General features: G+C 30.3%; 1 protein-coding gene and 1 long non-coding RNA gene across 2 annotated transcripts in view; one reads left to right on the top strand and one right to left on the bottom strand.

Annotated features, from left to right (window-relative positions):
- Cad99C (cadherin-99C) overlaps positions 1-19,119 on the top strand; it is a 54,973-nt gene that overhangs the window by 31,701 nt on the left and 4,153 nt on the right. Inside the window, exons 2-17 of the mRNA XM_035084803.1 lie at positions 4,548-4,623; positions 6,366-6,431; positions 7,331-7,509; positions 7,811-7,933; positions 8,926-9,189; positions 13,704-13,853; positions 14,018-14,236; positions 14,446-14,640; positions 14,714-15,001; positions 15,287-15,604; positions 16,046-16,186; positions 16,313-16,597; positions 16,946-17,119; positions 17,202-17,411; positions 17,493-17,624; positions 18,926-19,042. Coding sequence (XP_034940694.1) covers positions 4,548-4,623; positions 6,366-6,431; positions 7,331-7,509; positions 7,811-7,933; positions 8,926-9,189; positions 13,704-13,853; positions 14,018-14,236; positions 14,446-14,640; positions 14,714-15,001; positions 15,287-15,604; positions 16,046-16,186; positions 16,313-16,597; positions 16,946-17,119; positions 17,202-17,411; positions 17,493-17,624; positions 18,926-19,042 — 2,937 coding nt within the window. The remainder of the gene's footprint in view (positions 1-4,547; positions 4,624-6,365; positions 6,432-7,330; positions 7,510-7,810; positions 7,934-8,925; positions 9,190-13,703; positions 13,854-14,017; positions 14,237-14,445; positions 14,641-14,713; positions 15,002-15,286; positions 15,605-16,045; positions 16,187-16,312; positions 16,598-16,945; positions 17,120-17,201; positions 17,412-17,492; positions 17,625-18,925; positions 19,043-19,119) is intronic.
- Positions 1,465-3,388, bottom strand: LOC118067838 (uncharacterized). Its single transcript, XR_004690439.1, has 3 exons — positions 3,166-3,388; positions 2,949-3,080; positions 1,465-2,407 (listed from the first exon to the last, which is right to left on the bottom strand). It is a non-coding gene; the product is annotated as an uncharacterized lncRNA (long non-coding RNA).

The raw sequence follows: 19,119 nt of genomic DNA, 5'->3' as shown, positions 1-19,119 counted from the left end.
GATCGCTAGGCTGCCGATACCTTGTGGTCGCTACGCAAAGTACACCCGTATTATAATGAGCAATAAATAATCGCGAACGACTTATACACCCTATTTCTCTTACCCTTATGTCGACAGAGAATTAAAAAAAATTATTTTTCAATGATTATAAAAAGGACAATGACCTCAGGATGTTTTCTATCGATCCTATCAAATCGGATCGATGTCTTGAAATATTTAAAATGAATGTGATTACGAATAAGATAAATGTTCTGTGTTACAAGCAATATTGATCAATCAACGAGAGCCAGGATACCTCGAGACTACTTTATAATAATATTTATTATCGAAGAATTATTGCTCACGTTTTATTCATAATTTTATTGCATCTTTTTAGTTGAATAACTGTATTTAATATTTTTCCTTTCAACCAATCATTCCTTAAAGTTTGCATTTATATTCTTTCAACAATTCTCCACATCGCAAATGTATTCCAAACGGAAGCGAGATCTTGGGAGTCCTGACGGCCAAGGGCAGGTGAATCTTTTACAAGTTTAAGAATGTATATTTACATATGGCTTGTAGCTCCTATCCCATCAAGTAACACACATGAATATTCTCGTGCCAATGCATACTGCTACTAGCATAAGTACATAAGCACTCCAGAAGCACGTCTGGGTCACGCGGACTCGTAATAACTGAAATGTAAAGTGAACAGCGCAATGCACTTGCCTCTTTGATGCTCTACACAATGTTGCATAATTGCTGGACGCTGGCTGACCAGTTTGTCGTTACGTGGGAACGACTTATAACAGTTAAAGGAGTTAGATATTTAAACATGACAACGACCACCTATGGAAATGTCCTTATCTTCAAAGGAAAACGTGCCGTTATACAACAGTCAATTGTGTCATTAAAACTTTGATAATTATCTTATTAATAAATCTAAATTGCTCACTTTGATAATCGTAAGCGACGAAAATTAAGATTTAATGAGATTTTATTCACTCTACACGACAACAAGTTTTTGTAATAATCTCTCGTGGGTTATTTTTTTAGATTAAAATTATATGAGATTCTTTTTTCTATTATCTGACATTTTCCCAGAGATACCACCTTCTATTTTACAACTGTTGGGGGAATTAGAAAAGACATAGTTGATTTGCTTCCGACTCAGATAACAACTCGGCCACTCAGAAAGACTGCGGACATAGTTTTCAGATAAATAAGATAGATAGTAGAAAGTTAAGTAATTTGCTATTGTACTTTTTGACGAACCTAAATATTTATGTCTAATTTGCTTATTTGATATCCAATTTGATAATTATTTTAAAAAATTTATAATACCATGATTACATAAATTTTAATTCTTTTTTATTCATTTCAGTTAATCTATTTTTTTTCATCAATAAATTCTTTGATGCAGATGGAGAGTAAAGATTAATTTTAGTACTGGTAGAATCACATTCTTGGATCAAGAATAATTTCAGTCTTGATTATAATATTTTTAAATAAAACAATACATGTGCAACATACATTGATAAAATGAAATTTCAATTTTCAAGAATCAAAATTCTTTTTCCAAGTTATAAGTTCAAATTTCGAATGATTCAATAACTAAATTTGGCATTCCCATCATCATCCTGTATCTGTATTGTTCTTATCCTGACTTTATTCGTATCAAGTTCAATAAATTTATTTCTTCGATAATGGAAAATTATTGTTTTCTATCTGTAATGAATAAAAATAGTCAATTCCAAACCAGATGTCAATCCCAGAGGTAGCTATTGTTTTTCAATTCGTTATAATAGATCATCCACTTTAAAACAATGATAGAGTACACTTGCTGTGAAAAAAAAATATCAATGGATCCAAGTTAAACAGCAATAAAAGAGATTTTATGATGCGTAAATAATCGATAATACAAATGAAGTAGTTTTAATAAAATAAAACTAAATGATTCATCGAAATATTGCACGACTTTAATCATAATAATTGAAAGTATTTAGTTGAAAAAAGTGAATCTTCACACTACGATATTTTTTTAATTGTAAATTATCTGAGTAACGGATAAAAACTAAAAGTAATTGTACTGATTTTTTAGAATTTTAGAAAGTTTGTAAGTCAAACCATTTCTTTGAGGCGTGCCTATAAGAGATCACAGAGGTTAGCGTGTCTTGAAAAATGATTTTCACCGCTCAATGATTACCAGCAAAGTTCTAGTATCCCTATCATGTATTATGGAGAGTGAGAAGAGAATGAATGCACTCAAGAATCGATAGAGACTTGGCCTCGTGACGCCGGGAGCACTGAGAACACTCAGACTTTCAACTAGAACTCTCGTGACCTGACCTCTTTCTTTCTCTTTTCATTCTTACCCTTATCTCAGTTTATTCGTTCAGTTATCCTTCTTAGTCGGCTTTGCTTCCTGCACAAAGGAATAAAGGTTTGATCTTATAATAGAAACATCGATAGCACATGGAAGAAAGACTTTATCAAGAATACTACAGCATGCATGAAAATTATTATAATATTTTAGAATCATTCTTATCAACTTTTGTTTTTACGTTTATATTTTATAAAATGGTTTTAAAAATTTTTTAAGCTTATTTTTACCTTCTAAATTTACCTCACGACTAATTATGAAAAAATATGGAGTTGACGAGACGAGAAAAAAAGTAGTTCATTAAAAAGTTTTTTAAGAAACACCATAAACTGAGTTAAAATAATGATCACTCGTGCCGCAAACGAGCTTGATAGTTTGACAAAAAGCAAAAAAATCTCACGGTCATGAGCATGCAGGTTATGCTATTATCAATGCTGGTTGTTTAACAAACTCTGTGCCAGGTATTATGAGAAACAAACGGCGCGTACACGCGTGTCTAGGTGAGAAACACCCTCTAGCAGAGTACCGAAGATTTCATCGAGATGATAGCATTGTTTCCCCTCATCCGGAAACTTTTATTCACCTTTAGGTCTCTCTGGACGACGCGCCAAGCCTCGTTACTCCGATATGCGCTACGTTTCAAAGGCATTAGCATAATGCAACGGAGTTATTTGCTATTGATCTTGCGTTTTATAAAGAAGCCATTTGTTTACAACTGTAAAAACAAACAATGCAAGTCAATATTCATTGTATACCTTATTTAATCATAAAAAATAAAAATTATAACATTTTTTGCTCACCTTGATTGCATCTAAATGCTATTTTTCATCATTCCATATACACAGGATACGGAAATCATTTTTTTGTGATTAAATTATATAAAATAAATCGATATCTCATTAATGGACATTAATAATTAATCATACTACTTGATGGAAACCGGAAACAACGACAGGTTTTCTTATCTTGCAATAATTCTCTTTTAATAATGTCATTTAAACAACTTTATTTGTGTATATCATATTCATTTATTAGAATTTTAATAAATAAATAAATACTCTAACGTGGAAAGTAATTATTTTTTTAATTTCATTCCAATTAATAATCATAAAAGATATGACATTATCAATAATACTCTTAATTATAATATTTCACTCTTGATGCAAGAATTGATAAATATCTAAATATCATTTTTAACCACAATAATGAATTAGTTAAAGTTCTAATTGCAATATTATATTATTAATTAATAGTTTCAAGACATAAACCGGATGTCATTGAAAACTATATACTCAGATACTCACCAAATATATATTAGGAATCTGTTTTGTATCTTTGAGAACTTGCTTGAAACTATTTGCCGAATTTTCAATATAATTTAGATTAAACGGTAATTGAACATAAAGTTTCTGCCATTAATTACTTGAGGTCAATTGATTAAGCACAAAAGGAAACACAAAATCACAGGCGAAAAAATTTTGAAAGAAACTTGTGAAAACCTCAGGGATATTCTTGTGGTTATTTTGGTAATTCAAAACAAATGCAACATTTTTCTCTGGCATCATTCTACCACTGAATAAAAGTAACTATTTTCGTTCTTTATATGAGCAATATTTTTCTCCTCTACGATTGAGGTCAGAATGTTTACGTTATGTCGCACAATTCAAATAAATTTTTAAATATACATACGTAGGATTCTTACATCTTCATAAATAAGATATAAATATATGTAAGAGACATTAAAAAAAAAATTCAGACAGTCATAGAGACGGCAGATAGAAGTGAAAACTTACAACTATTTGTTCATGTATTTTACAGTACATTAAAGACCCATTAATATCAAATATTGGTATTTCAACAATAATTTTTTTTTTAATTCTTCAAAACAAAAGTTCAACCGAAATTTCTGGGTACTCCATTTTGCCTCTATTGCCTCGCTTTGCCCCCCCTCCTTCTTCAACTCAAGCATGTTTATATTTTGTAACCTATCGAGTGGACAAAGATTTTTGACCGGTAGTGTTTATAAATATCATCATTATTATCATTAACTTCAACCATACTTAAATTATTTGTACTTCCAATAATTTTATTGTATTGTAAGAAACTTCACTTCAATCTCATCTTGCCTAAAGAAGTTTTAACTTCAAAAAAATAAAAATAATTGTTTTCTTGTTTATTTCAGGCACCCTTGACCATTCATTGGGTCCTCAGTACGCTGTGTCTGATTCTGCTACCACACAATGTTATTTCAAAAGCCGGTAAGTCGAAAAATAAATAATATATGTTGTTGTTTATTTAAAAATATATACAACTGAGTGCAATGGAATGCTACCTTTCTCACGGCCATAAATATCTGGTGGATTAGCAATTATATCATGCAGAGAAGTATATAGCTACGGATTCTAACAAGGTTTATCGTTAGAATATATTCTGTACATAAACGTGTGAAACTCAGTATTAAGTATAGTTAGGGTGTACAGTAAATACACACTGATTTTCCTCTAAAGCCAACAGATCTATATAGATAACGAGGGATGCCATTCAACTCTTATATATACTTTGAAACATCTCTGTTAGTACGATTTGAGTGTAAAGCTGGCGATATCTAGTAACGAGCCATTCTCCATTGCACTTTACACGCCCCAGCTGATTTAAGTTCTTACATAATCGCCCGATATTCATTCTGGCTTACATGTGCGATATTGTACCCTCAGATATCGTGGGAAATACAGTCTATTTGTGTCGACCATGTATTTCCTTTTTTGCGTTAAATGTTCTCGAACCATACACACACTACACTGTTGTAGTTATTTTTGTTTCCAGTACTTTTAAAATAGTTGTGATTGGAGTAAATGAAAAAATAACCTCCAATTATTCAATGATTTTTTCTTTATTTATTAATTATTAAACTATTTAGATAAATATTTTTATCTCAAACTAGTGCATCAGCACTTTTTTTTTCATTATAATTATTAGAATTATTTTTAAAAATAAAAATAAGAAGAAATGTGTAATTTGTTAGATGTGAATACTTTGCAACAGTGAAAATTGCAAAGTACATCACGTTTTCTCGCATCTATGTGTTTCTTTCTCTTCGTCATCATCTTCATTTTCTTTTCTTGAATCTCATCATCACATTAGCCGCGTGCCAAAAGAGAAAGGTTCAAGCATCAGAAAAATAAGTACTGACAGTTACGTGTGGGCTGCAGTATGTAGTAATGCTATTAAAATGTTCAAACGAACGGTAAATTTTGATTATCCAATAATTCATAGAGAACACGTTTAATTATTGAACAAAACAAGATGCTACTATGGTAATTGTTAAATATACATTCGTATATAACCTATATAAAATATTCAACAAAATTTGTTCTTACAACTGTTATGTTCCAATACAACCAACATGATTCAGTTTTTTGTTCCTTATATGTAATGTGCTCTAATAATATAGATAGAACAGATACGTAGTTTAGTTCAATATAGATCTGGTTCTAAAAACATTATTAAAACAGTGAAATGTCAACGAGAACATTAACAGTCATTTTGTATAAACTTTCACGGTGGTATGAATAAATTAGTGATAATAAAAGTAGACATTGGATTTTTATTACTTAGTAAATCATTTTTCTTGCTAAATAAAATGCTAAGAAACTTTGGTGAAATTGATGAAAACCAGTTTAATCAGAATTGCTTGTTACAAGATCTAAAAATACATGTAATCACATCTTGATTTGAGTGTAATAATTATCTAATCAATAATTTAAACATAAAATCAAAATTTCTTGATAATTTAAATTGACATTTCATGTAATTATTATCAAATAAAAAACTATATTGATTACTTTTTTATTGGAAACATTTGATTATTGGAGTTAAGTAATTGTTTAATGAATATTTGAACTTAAGGTTAATACTTTACCATGAATTTTCATTGATTATGAATTTCCAATCTTCAACAAGTCACATCAGATAGGTATATATTGAAAGTGATATTTTTCAGGTTTATGTGAGGAGTCGACAGGGCAATCGAACATTATCCTGGACATTGAGGAAAGTCGTGGTGATGGTAAGTTTATTTAGCAGTCGCTGCAAGCAATGAAAAGCATGAAGACGATACTCTTGAGATGTTTAGAAAGGAGCATCAGCCGTGTCACGTATCACAACTACTAGTCTGAAGAACATGCATTAAATCTCTTCATACCAACACCCTCACTCGTTCTTTTCTCTCTTCAACTCCTCTCCTTTCTCTATACCAATCCATAAATTATTCATGAAATCACATAAACTCGCGTTGTTTGCAACTCAATTTTATTGACTCATCTTGCCTCTGTAACACGATAATTGAAACTCGTTTGAAGACAAAAAATAATTTAACTAGAAGTTTGATCAAACCGAAAGTCGATCCAAACAAAAAGAACCAGGCTAATTAGATGGTGGAAATAATATCGAAGTCGGTCTATTTTCAAGTCATAGTCATATAGTCATATCTAAGTAAGGGCAACCTCAATTATCTTGTGCCCGATGAGCCTCTGTATGAGGAAGTAATTTTCCAGACCGTTGGTGTACTAGACGTTTTATGGGGATTGAAGATCTTTCTAGCTACCTGCCTCATACATACAACTTTCATACATTCGTCTTCAATGATAATCTAGAACTGTAAAATCATTTTCTCATTAACAATTCGCGTGAAGAAGTACCAGTAGTCATTATTTTGAATTTATGTGTGCTAAATCTTTCGAACTAAATAAATCTTAATCACTATTTTTTTTGTTCGTCAAGACGTCTTTCTTTAATGATTGATTGAAATACGAATATCAATCAATACATATTCATAATAATTTTTTGCATGTGTTCATATGAAATATAAATTTATCTAACTTTCATCAAAACACTCTCCATTTCCATCAATTATTTTCCACCCATCAAAAGTATTCCTAAAATAATACTCTGATTATATTTTGACAGAATTTGGGCAACCAACAATTCCAGAAGAACTTCCGGTCTCAGGGAATCCTTACAATGAGACCACCTTAGAGTTGATATTTCCCGGAAAGGCGCCACTGTTTGCCCTTGATGGAAAGAAGCTACGGCTCCTGAAACCACTGGACAGGGACAGCGAGAATCTCTCACACGTTGTATTCCAGGTAAAAAATCCTTTTCCAGTTTTTACTCACGTGCGTATCGATGTAGGTAATTAATTGCTTGGTATCCATATGCTCTGACTCATCAGTCTTATTTAGCAAACATTATAACGGTACGCAAATCTCATTATTTTCTTTGACTATTTTTTTTTTGCACGCTCTTCACTGTCAAGTCTCCAGAAGATTACCAGTGAAAGGATCCAATTCTTATACTTAAGATTCTATTTTGCTTTCTCATAATATTCTCTCCTGTAAATGAGATTTGTTTTTTATGCTAACATTTTTATTACTTTTCTGCTTACAGTTGGCATGTACAGTAAAATCGACCAATAAAAAGAGAATAATACCTGTTATTGTCAGAGTGTCAGATGTAAATGACAATGCACCGAAATTCATCAACACACCGTATGAAACAACAGTCCCAGAGGTAATGATAAAATGAATTAGATTTCAATATTTACTACTGCGTTTAACTGATTAATTTTTTTATCATCAATTTCAATTATAGGCATAATTTATACTGATATCGGATGTTCAATACTCATCAATACTTCCTGCACGTCTAAAAGTATAAATGTATGAAATTACATAGAGAACATTAAATTATCCTGCCTTAAAACTCAAATGATTATGAGTTTCCATTACAGGATAATATAGCATAAGAAAGCAGTTTTAATGATTATTATGATTATTATTTCCGACATTACATTCTATTAAAGCACTTGCGATAATCAACAAGCTTATAAGACTATTACACATTGTATGTCATAGTTTTAACGGTTCTTCATTTGAATCATTGTCAATTAACTAAAATTTTCTCAGCTTCCATATGTCAAAAAAAATCATAATTACTATTGAAAAAGTTGATTTACCTTCATTTTCTTGTCGTTGTGACATTACATCACTAGTGCAATAGAGTTTAATTAGCCAGAGCGCGTAATTGCAGGATCCATCATGAAGGAGAACAGAGAGTCGTCGTTGTCGTTGGCACGTGGAATGATTTTAACAAGCTGGACCCAAAGAGTGATAAATAAAAAACATTCCGAGTTTTCCATGTTTTAAAACCGTTATAACAGAACCGCCATCAAGTTTTGCGTTATTAACTGTCCCTGAATACCGGTTTGACGAACATTTATCGGTCTTTTCTTGCGTATAAAATTCACATTGCTTTCAGACGTCATAATGCAATTAAGCGACAGCGTGGAAATTAATGTTTCTAATGTCTCATTAATTTCATTATTTTCTTTATACACTTGTGTTATTTATTTTATTTTTACGGAGTATTAAAAGCCTGCGATTTCGTTTGTTTTATGGAAAAACACGTATTAAAATATTTCTTGTTCACATTTATTTTATTGTATATCATAAAAAAGCAAATACTCCATTCATTTTTAATAAATTATTTTAAATGGTTTTCAGCTTACGCCGGTTGGCTCGACAATCTTTCAGAATGTTATTGCAGTTGATGCTGATGCTGGAGTCAATGGGCTTGTCGAGTATTCAATAGCTCCGGGAGATGATAATGGAATTGGAAGCTACAATGGTGTTGGCAGAGATCGAATAACTACAGCCGATGGATATGGTTACTTTACTATTAATTTACCACATCAGGGACAGGTTACGGTCAACCGTACGCTCGATTTTGAAAGAACTCAGCGATATCTTGTCACTATTCTTGCATCTGTAAGTTACATATATTTCAATTATAGTTTACAATCATTTTACTCTTTTTTTTTTATTCAATCGAAAAATCATCATTTATCCAACATAGATATTGACCATAATTTTAAATTATACTCATAATCTAATTATTTAGAGCACCATAAATCACATAGTTTTCTGCCAACTAGGATTTTTGCATTTGAATGCTTTTATTAACTTCCCATTAGGAAGTTATTGTAATGGGATCGATTTTTGAAATTCGTAATTTTATCATAACTTTACATTTTAAGGACGTTATGAACAATTAAAAATGGTTTTAATTTATTGAATAATTATTACTATGATCATATTCGATAAATATTAATAAAATGTTATTATAAATAATTGGATGTAATTGAAAAATTTTATATTATTTAGAACAAACGTAATTTGTATTAAAAAAAATTAAAAGATGACAAAATTACGAATTTCAATAAATGGAAAGTTTGTCGTCGAGACACAAAGTAAGCCCAGACCCATTTTTCATTTTTTTTCTCTAATTTAGATTACTTAATCGAAGCTTTACGCCATGAAAGCAATAATTCTTTATAAAGAAAACAAATGTTGGATTTTTTATTTCTCTGAAGATCTACAGTAGACTCTTGTAATGTCTGATGTGAATTATGCATCAATCCCAGTAAAAGAGCGATGATGTTATCGCCTTTGAGACTTAGGCAAAGTAGAAAAAGTCAGCTTAACTCAAGTATAGATTTGAAGTGTCTGTGAGAAGAAAGCAAAGACACTAGTGTGTGACATTGGTCAGACCATGTAGGCAGTTGTGGTAGCTTGTAAGAGAGTGAGTCACGTCCCTATTTCTTCGCCATATTCTGCAGACTTCCCTTCTTTCTTAACTCGTACAGGTGTAGTCTTGCAGAATTCAATTTATTGCATTCTGTTTCACAATTGTCACTTTCAAGAACACTCCCATAAATGATTCAACTTTTAATTTCTTTAGTCAATAAGCAAAAAATGTAATGAGATACACTAGCATGTATATTACTGATAGTAACATGTACTTACGAAAGTCATAGATTAGAACTCACCTCGCATATGTCGTACGTTCCTATTTGCATATCGCTTCCTTCGATATTTTATACTTTGTCTCAACTTCTTACCTCGTCTTAAGTCTCCAAGAAAATCACTTGGTATATTTCATTATTATACTAATATATTCATACACTTGGTTAGAGTTTGGAAATTGTCAATCGATTTCTCTATTTTTATTTCAACACAACTCCTATTTTTCCTTATCATATCTTTCCATCTAGATGTATTAATTGATCTATTTGTAATGTACTCACCAGAATGATGTACTTAAGCATATATCTCCAATGATCATTACGCATGATTCTGTCCTTATCATATAGCTTAATTATTCCATTCACGTTTGGTATAGTCGATCTACTCGTCACGTTGATGTAACTTGGTGTGTATACACGGTCATCATAACTGTATAAAATTTCTTCTTACTCTATCCATATACCTGATGGTCAGTCATGCGGTAATGCATTTCGAAATGGAAGATTTATCAACGTCTTTCGTTTCCTTTTTTTCTCCAAATTTTATTTCATGAATAATGCATCAGAAAAATGTTTTAACAAATTTATAATTTATTAACTGAATTATATATTTATTTTTATCATAGTCCATAAATTTTTTGTTATGCTCAATTAATAAAGTATAATATATTATTAAAATAATACTTTCTTCACTTAAATTCAACCTAAATTTTTTCTACAACCCAACATAATGATATGAAAAAGTGTCAATATGCAGGCACAACTGTGTAACTATTTTTTTTTTAAGTTGTAGCTATTGTAGTAGGATTCAAATGTTGAGGTGTTGGTGCGTCATTGCATTAGTCAGCTTTCAGACTCAGTACTATCAATAGTTAACAAATAGTGTCTAATATTATTTCTTATAAATAACAAGAATAGTTGAAATAGTACATGTTAGTTGACATCAGTAAAAGTTGAAGTGAATGCTCATGGAGTAGTGTAATTTATATTTATTAATTTTTCTCAAGTGTAATCAGCCTTCTTGAGAAGTTGCTTGTAACAAATCGCCTGTATAAATTGCCACTGGTAACTTCAACTTCCCACGCAAAATAGTCTATCGAATTTGTCTCTTTTTCTTCATGAACGTACCCATAAGATACGTATATGTATGTAATTATTAGTATCCTGATCTTCATGGAGGTCTGTAGGCGGTGTATGAACTACAAGAAGTACAAAAGTGTCTAAAATGATTCCTCGCCAGTGCCAGTGAAGTTTATTTTAGCTCCAGACATCATAACTATTGATTATTAGCGATTATCTTAAAAAATAGTGCAATCAACTTCTTCCGCATCACCAATGCTTCCAGTTATATCATATAAATGTAGCATACAATGACGCGACAGATCATAAAATAAAGTAATATACCTGAAGAAAATCATGTGGGCATAAAATTATATAGCAATCATCGATAGGAAAGCCTAGATGATCTTATCACAGAAAAAAGATTATGGTGAAATTGCGTAAACCGAAGAAAGAAAAAATGTGATCACCACCAATCGATTAGGTGATATTTCCGGTAGTATCGTGTGCTCATCTGGTGTCGGGATCTTTTAGTCTCTCTAAATGGTTCATCAATCAATTGATCGTGAATAAGATTAGACGGAAACTTTTTCTAATGCGATACTTGGCACGAAAGGTAGACAGAAAAGCCGTTTGATTCTAGGAAAAATTAACATTTTTTCTTGTCATTAAGTACTTTATTGATTCTGTAATGAATTTGAATTGTAAGGAAGAGAAAAAAATTATCCAATTGGTGATGCTAATAATTCAATAAAAACATTAAAATTCATTGGAAATGAATGTTTATGTTTCACTTTAATAAAAGAAAAAAGTTTTAACTTTACAATAGGAAACAAATGTAGTATGTATTTTTAACTTTTATAGTAACTGTTATGATGTTGAGGAACAAAGTTTCATTAAAAATCACCAGAGTTTTAGCATGTTAATCATTGTACTTTGCTTATTATTTTCTGAAATGATAGAGTTACCTTTCATAGTTATTATGATTTAATAGATAAAATAACTGCTGCAAGCACATATTTACTTTTTTTTTATTCAAACTCTATCATATAGATAAATGTTCACTATGCAATAACTAAACTTTTATGATCCATATAAAAGTGTTACTTTAAGTTTAAATTATTAACTCCATTGATTAGATCAATTGATGTAAATAATTACACAATTTTTTTAAACAATTAAAAATAGATGTAATTTATTGAATGATCATTATTATGATGATATTCGATAAATATTAATAAAATGTTGTTATAAATAATTGGATGTAATTAAACAATTTTATATTATTTTCAACTCAGAGCAGAAAAATAAAAAAGAAAATGGTTATTTAGTTTGTGACATAGACTGACCTAACACTGGTCTCATAATCTTGAGAACAATGAATCTGATGTTAAATTTAGTGAAAGTGGTGTTTCTCCAGGTGCTAATAAATGTCCAGATAATTAATAGCATCAATGAATTTCTTGTGGTAAGTTTTGGAATGCTGTAGAATACGCCCAATCAATATCGATGTCGTCTGAGTCTCCAACCAAATATAGCAATAAAATGATTCTCCTTTTTCCTAGTCACTTAGTTTCAAGTACAAGCATTATTTTAGCTCCTCATTGCTGAAGTGAAAACAAAATAAACTTATTTTCTTAAGCCAGAATAATCTCTCAACTGTTTAGTTAAAGTTTTTAAAAGTAATTAAATAAATTTGCAAGATTTATTGGATTTATTCAAGTGAGATATCTTTACATTTCTAATACTTGAAATAAATTAAGCGTAAATAATTATTGAAACTTTGAAGTAAAAGCAATATAATTAAAAAAATGAAAAGTAAAAAGTTTTGTTTAAGTATTTCGAATAATGACTTCTGCATTTAAGTCTGTAATGAAAGTTAGAATGAACGATAGTCAGCAAATAGATGAACTTCGTCAACGATACAAGTAAAGTGTACTTTGAGACTAATATAATAAGTAAAAGAAAACTTTTATCTACCATGATAATTCTATTTTTTCAATTTATATTTCAAGCGGAAAAAAATAAAGTAAATAATATCATTATATTTGGACTAAGTCACTGGATAATTGTAAACCGCAAACTGGACATGAAAATAATATGTCATTATCAACTCAAATTGCTTGTAATAACTGAAAGTCTGACAGAAAAAAAATTTTAGTTTGAAAAAAAATTTTTTTTCGTTCAAAATTACTTTATTTCTAGTCGTAATTAGTCTCTTTATTCGAAATACAAATTATTACTTACTGGTCTTCAGATTAGATACATAAAAAAATATCAAATATAAAACATAAAACTACCGTTCACATTCTTGTTGGACGTGGTAATATGCAGTCAATTAGTATTGATATAGTAGTAATAACTCCCCTGTATGCATGGTTAGACACGTTAATTATTTACCAATCAATTTGTTCTCAGGACCGTGCGTTAAATGTCTCGGAGAGATTGACTTCAACAACAACATTAACCGTCAACATCAGGGACGATGATGATCAGGACCCTTCATTTATTTATCAAGGATGTATGTTGCTTGACGGTGCCTGCATCAATCCTGAATATTCAGCTTCTGTAAGTAATCTTTTAAAATAAATATAAAGCTCACTGAAAGATTTACAATATCATCGTAGCGGTATTTAAAAATTTAATACTTATCTGATAAAAAAAAAATAAATCATTTACCGCTAATATAACTCAGATGTATTCAGTTCAATTTCATTGCTTTTATTAATCAGGTATCCAGTGGAGTTCTGTCTGGCATACTAAATATATCTCCAGAGAAGATACAAGCTGTCGATATGGACAGCATTAATGCACCAATTCATTATTCTTTTTTGAGTGGAAACCCAGCAAATTATCGAGATTTTTTTGAGATTAATCCGAATACTGGTGCAGTCAAACAAGTACGGGCTGTTGACACTAGTGTTACCAAGAAATTTGACATCATTATCAAGGTATAAATAATGAATTACCATTCTATAGCATGAAAAATCCAATAAAAAAAAATTCATGTCCAAGATGATTTTAATCAGTATTGTTGAATACAAAAAAAAAAATGTCAGACAAATGATAGTGGATAATCAAGTAGAGTATCGCGTGAGAGTAAAAACTACATACCAGAGTAAGTATTGCAATAATTACTGAATGATCTCTTTTCTTAAAGGCTGTAGAAGAATCAGAAGCAAAGCGATCAGCGACGGCAAAGCTGACGATTACCGTCAAACCGGTAGACAGCAATCCACCGGTTATTACTGCATCATCTGTAGAAGGATTTGTTGATGAGAATGCACCAGTTGGTACTAAAGTTATTGACAAAGATAGAATTCCTATTAAACTCACTGTATTCGATGCAGACTTGGTAATTTACATTTTGTGTTAACAAAAGAAACAGAGAGAAAATAATAGATACTCAACGTGTACTCATATTACAGGCGCCTGAAGATCCTAAACCCAATTACACGTTTGAATTGACAACCAACTTCTTTAACATCGATCCATCAGGAATTTTAGTTGTAAATGAAGAGAACTTGGATCGTGATCCACCAAGTCCTGGACGTTTTAGATTCCAAGTGATTGCTCGAGAAAAGACTGGTATTGCAGCATCAACACCTTTATCTTTTGTTGTTACGTTGAATGATGTGAATGACAACGCGCCTCAGTTGCCGATGGTATCACCGATTACAGTTCAAGCTGGAGAAGCTAAACGGGAAATAATTAAGGTAATGCAAGTTAGAAATTTTTTTTTACATTTTATTTATTATATCCTGACATTCAGATAAAATTCAACTTTCATCTTTTCTTTGTCACATTGTAATATTTACATAATGTTTATGCAACTAATTGTATGCAATTACGAAACTTTCTTTCATACTTATACAGATTTCATTGACTTGACTTTGATTTACTGGATATTAATTATATTCTTGTTCGATCCAATTTAAATTCAACTCTCATATACCTTAACTATAATTCGCTGACATTAATTCTTATTACCACATCGTTAGGTGGAAGCTGCAGATAACGACGAGGGTGAAAATGCAGAAATCACTTACAGTATCTACCATGTTTCCAACAACGGTTTACAAAAATTTAAAATTGATCCGAAAACCGGTATTATTGAATCAGTGAGGAAGCTTAATGCAGGAGAACAGTACAGTATTACGGTGCAAGCAACTGACAAAGGTGGGAAATATTCACAGACGATTGTAGAGGTCAACGTAATACCTGGACCGAATACACGAAGTCCTGTTTTCCAACAACCAGTCTATGAAGTTCAAGTTAGTGAAGGAGCGTCAATTAATTCTACAGTTGCAACAATTACGGTAAGTAGATAAAAAGATCATTTGTAGAATCAAATTAAATTGTTTTCAGTCGATTGATTGTATCAAGAATTTTCTTTGACAAATAGAATTTCATTAAAATTTTTTAAACAAGTTTTTTTAAATGAAATACTTTAAATTAAATTTTTTTTTTTATGAAAAATATTATATTGGATAATTAATTTACATCCAAATGTAAATATTTATTTTTCGACTTGTTAATTTGTTCATTAAAATGAAGTAAATATAGTCGGGAACCACATTTATGCATTAATCAAGTCAAAAGTTAAATTAATTTAAAATTCTTCACTGGTAAAAATAGTGTCTATGAAAAGCAATATCTAATGGAATCATAAATTTACGAAGCATGTTTTTCTCAGTTTTTTTATGAATTATTACGGATCAATAAATTCTCTGAGTGTATTATGATATAAATTATTACAGGCACTCGACCCGGAAAATGATCCAGTATCATATTCAATTCTTTCGGGCAATGACTTGAGGCAGTTTACGATTGGTGACAAGTCAGGCGTCATTACCGTTATAAGGAAGTTGGATAGAGAAGACTTGACGCGCTATCAACTGGTAAGTGGTACCAATGCTATCAATGAAGCATTTTTTACAAATACTTTATAATATTATCTTAAAAGCAGTCAATGACTCTATTGTTTTATATTTACTAGTGGTATGAAAATAATATCTTTTTTACAGCTAATTAAAGCAGAAGATAGTGGAGGATTATCAAGTACAGCAACTGTTAATATTAGAGTAACTGATATTAATGATAAAAATCCTGAATTCGAAGGACTTCCATATGAATTTGAAGTGAAAGAAGGTGAAGCGAGAAAGTTAATTGGTCGCGTTCACGCTGAAGATGCTGACGAAGGAATTAATGCAGAAGTTACTTATTTTGCTCCTGATGATATCCCTTTTACTGTTGATCCAGAAACGGGCGATGTTCTCACGAAAATTGCATTGGATTACGAACAAAACCACGTAAGGAAATTTACTTTTTGGTTGGTCAATTAATTATCATGACCTTTCATTTCAATTTCATGAACACATCATTTCTAATAAATATTTAATTTCAATAACAATTATTATTAAAGAATTGACTTATTTAATAATAAAATTTAACTCTTTACTAAATGAAAAAAAAAATTTCATAAATAAAATTTGAATAAACATTAAAAATCATCTCACTGCTACATATTTTATTTCGATATTGATATTTAAAAATATATCTTTTTTGTTCAGTTATATAAATAGAAGGTTACCAAAAAAAAATTTTTTTTTTCTTATCGAAAGTAGAAATTTGTAATTTATAAATTTTCATCATTTCAGGAATATAAATTTGTGGTGACTGCAAGAGATGGAGCTCCTGATCCTCGTCTTGCAACTGCTACCGTATCAGTGAAAGTTATCGATGTTGAAGATGAAGTACCTATTTTTCATCAAAGTAGTTACGAAGCCAAAGTTAAAGAGAACGTTCCTGACTATATGGTTATTCAAGTTATGGTAAATCAATATCTTCAACCACTAAAAATTGAGGTAAAACAAAATTAATTGACGGAGAGAATTAAATAAAAATGATTTTCAGGCTGATGATCCAGATACAAAAAAACAAATAACATATGTCATTAAGCAGGGTGATACGGATCTATTTAGTATAGATTCGAAAACAGGAGTAATAAAAACAATTCGTGGATTAGATTATGAAAGAGATAGTCAACATATTTTAATTATTGGAACATTAGAAAATACTAGTGACCTTCCTGGATCTACAACCAGAGTAGTCATTAACGTTCAAGTAATTTTTCTAGAAAATTTTTCATTCATGAGATAAATCAAAGTGATAAACTAGGATTTAATGTAACAATAATTTTCTCAGGATATGAATGACATTCCTCCAGTATTCACTTCCGTACCTCGACCCATCACACTTGATGACGACGTCCCGATTGGTACAACAGTAATCAATCTTTTCGCGCAAGACTCGGATGGAACATCACCAGGGAATCAGGTGAAAATTCATTTTAATTTTTCATCTCATTAAAAATTTTCATTCCTAATATATTAATTGAAACTTGAAAGATATATTAATTAACCTAAAACCTTTTAAAATATAATAAATTAAATCAATTTTTTCACTTAAACAATCCAAAAGGAGGATTAAAAATAACAGCAGATAATCAATACCATGTTTCGAGTCATTAAATAGCTTAAAATAGACGAGACAATAGAGGAAACAAGCTTGTAATTTGAAATATTTTTTCCTGAAATTAATAAACTATTCAATGACTTTTTAATCTATTTGTATTCGGAATTAAAGCTTTTCATTTGAAGAAATGAATCTCTCACAATATACTTTTTTCATTCACAACAATATATGACATGAATGATATCAACAAAAAAGATTCCTCTCACTGAGAAATGAATTACAATTTTTCTTTGAATAATGGGAAATAGTATGATTCAATAATACTTCCTTTTCCAATGCAATTATTCAACAATCAGCTTATCCACATTTGCTCATTCTTCCTCTTGTAGAGAAAATTAAGCTAACTAATTTAACTATTATCATTCAAATAGTTTACTCATCATTGTTTACTCATTATTCTTTTATATTAAATAATTTTTATAGAACTATTTAAAAATATTTTTAATAAATTAACTACTAAATAAATTTTTTTCACATTGAAGGACTACTCTTTTTCTATCTAACTTTGAAACACTCGAGTATTACGAGCGCGAAGTAAAAAAGGATGCTCGACTACAGGTGATAGGTCAACAACCTAAGCAGAAATATAGGTCAAGTTTAGAAATCCGGAGAGAACCGATAATCAACGAAGATGATTCAAGCTCAATATATGTGCATATTGATGCTCAATAAGACACAATAGCAGAACCAATGAGCATTTATCTCATATCAATCGGTCATATTGTTTTCGTGTTAGCATCATTCATTTAATCATTGCTGTATTAATATCAACTGGTATTAGTTTATATTAATGTAATTGAATAAAGTACTTGAATAGCTAAGCGGTATAATTAAAAAAGGTTTAAACTGGTTCGATGCTTGACTTCAAATAGACTTTATTCAGCGAAAGCAATAGATTTAAGCTTTGTGTCAATACATATTGAAGCATAAACTACTTTCACTAGAGTAATAATTTATAAAAGTACAAGAAATTAGATAAAACAAACATTTTATCAGGAAAATAAAAATCATAAAAAATAATTAATGAATTTAAACTGATTTTTTAATTAAAATACTGACCTGCAGCTTTTTTTAATTATAATTAACACATGATCATGTTTTAGGTGCGATATGAAATAATTGGACGTGGGATAGCAAGCAAATATTTTGTAATAGATCCTGACTCAGGTATCCTGACTGTTCGTGATGATCTGCGAAAGGAAACTGACTCAGAATATCAGGTATGAATTATTATTTCCGCTTACTTAATTTATGGATATTAATGTCATAATTATAGTAAGTGATGCTTATAAAGAGT

Source organism: Chelonus insularis, unplaced genomic scaffold (genome assembly GCF_013357705.1).
Source record: "Chelonus insularis isolate UGA/USDA-ARS -01 unplaced genomic scaffold, ASM1335770v1 contig_397_pilon, whole genome shotgun sequence".
NCBI classification, from domain to species: Eukaryota; Metazoa; Arthropoda; class Insecta; order Hymenoptera; family Braconidae; genus Chelonus; species Chelonus insularis.
This window is presented reverse-complemented; position numbering and strand designations above follow the sequence as displayed.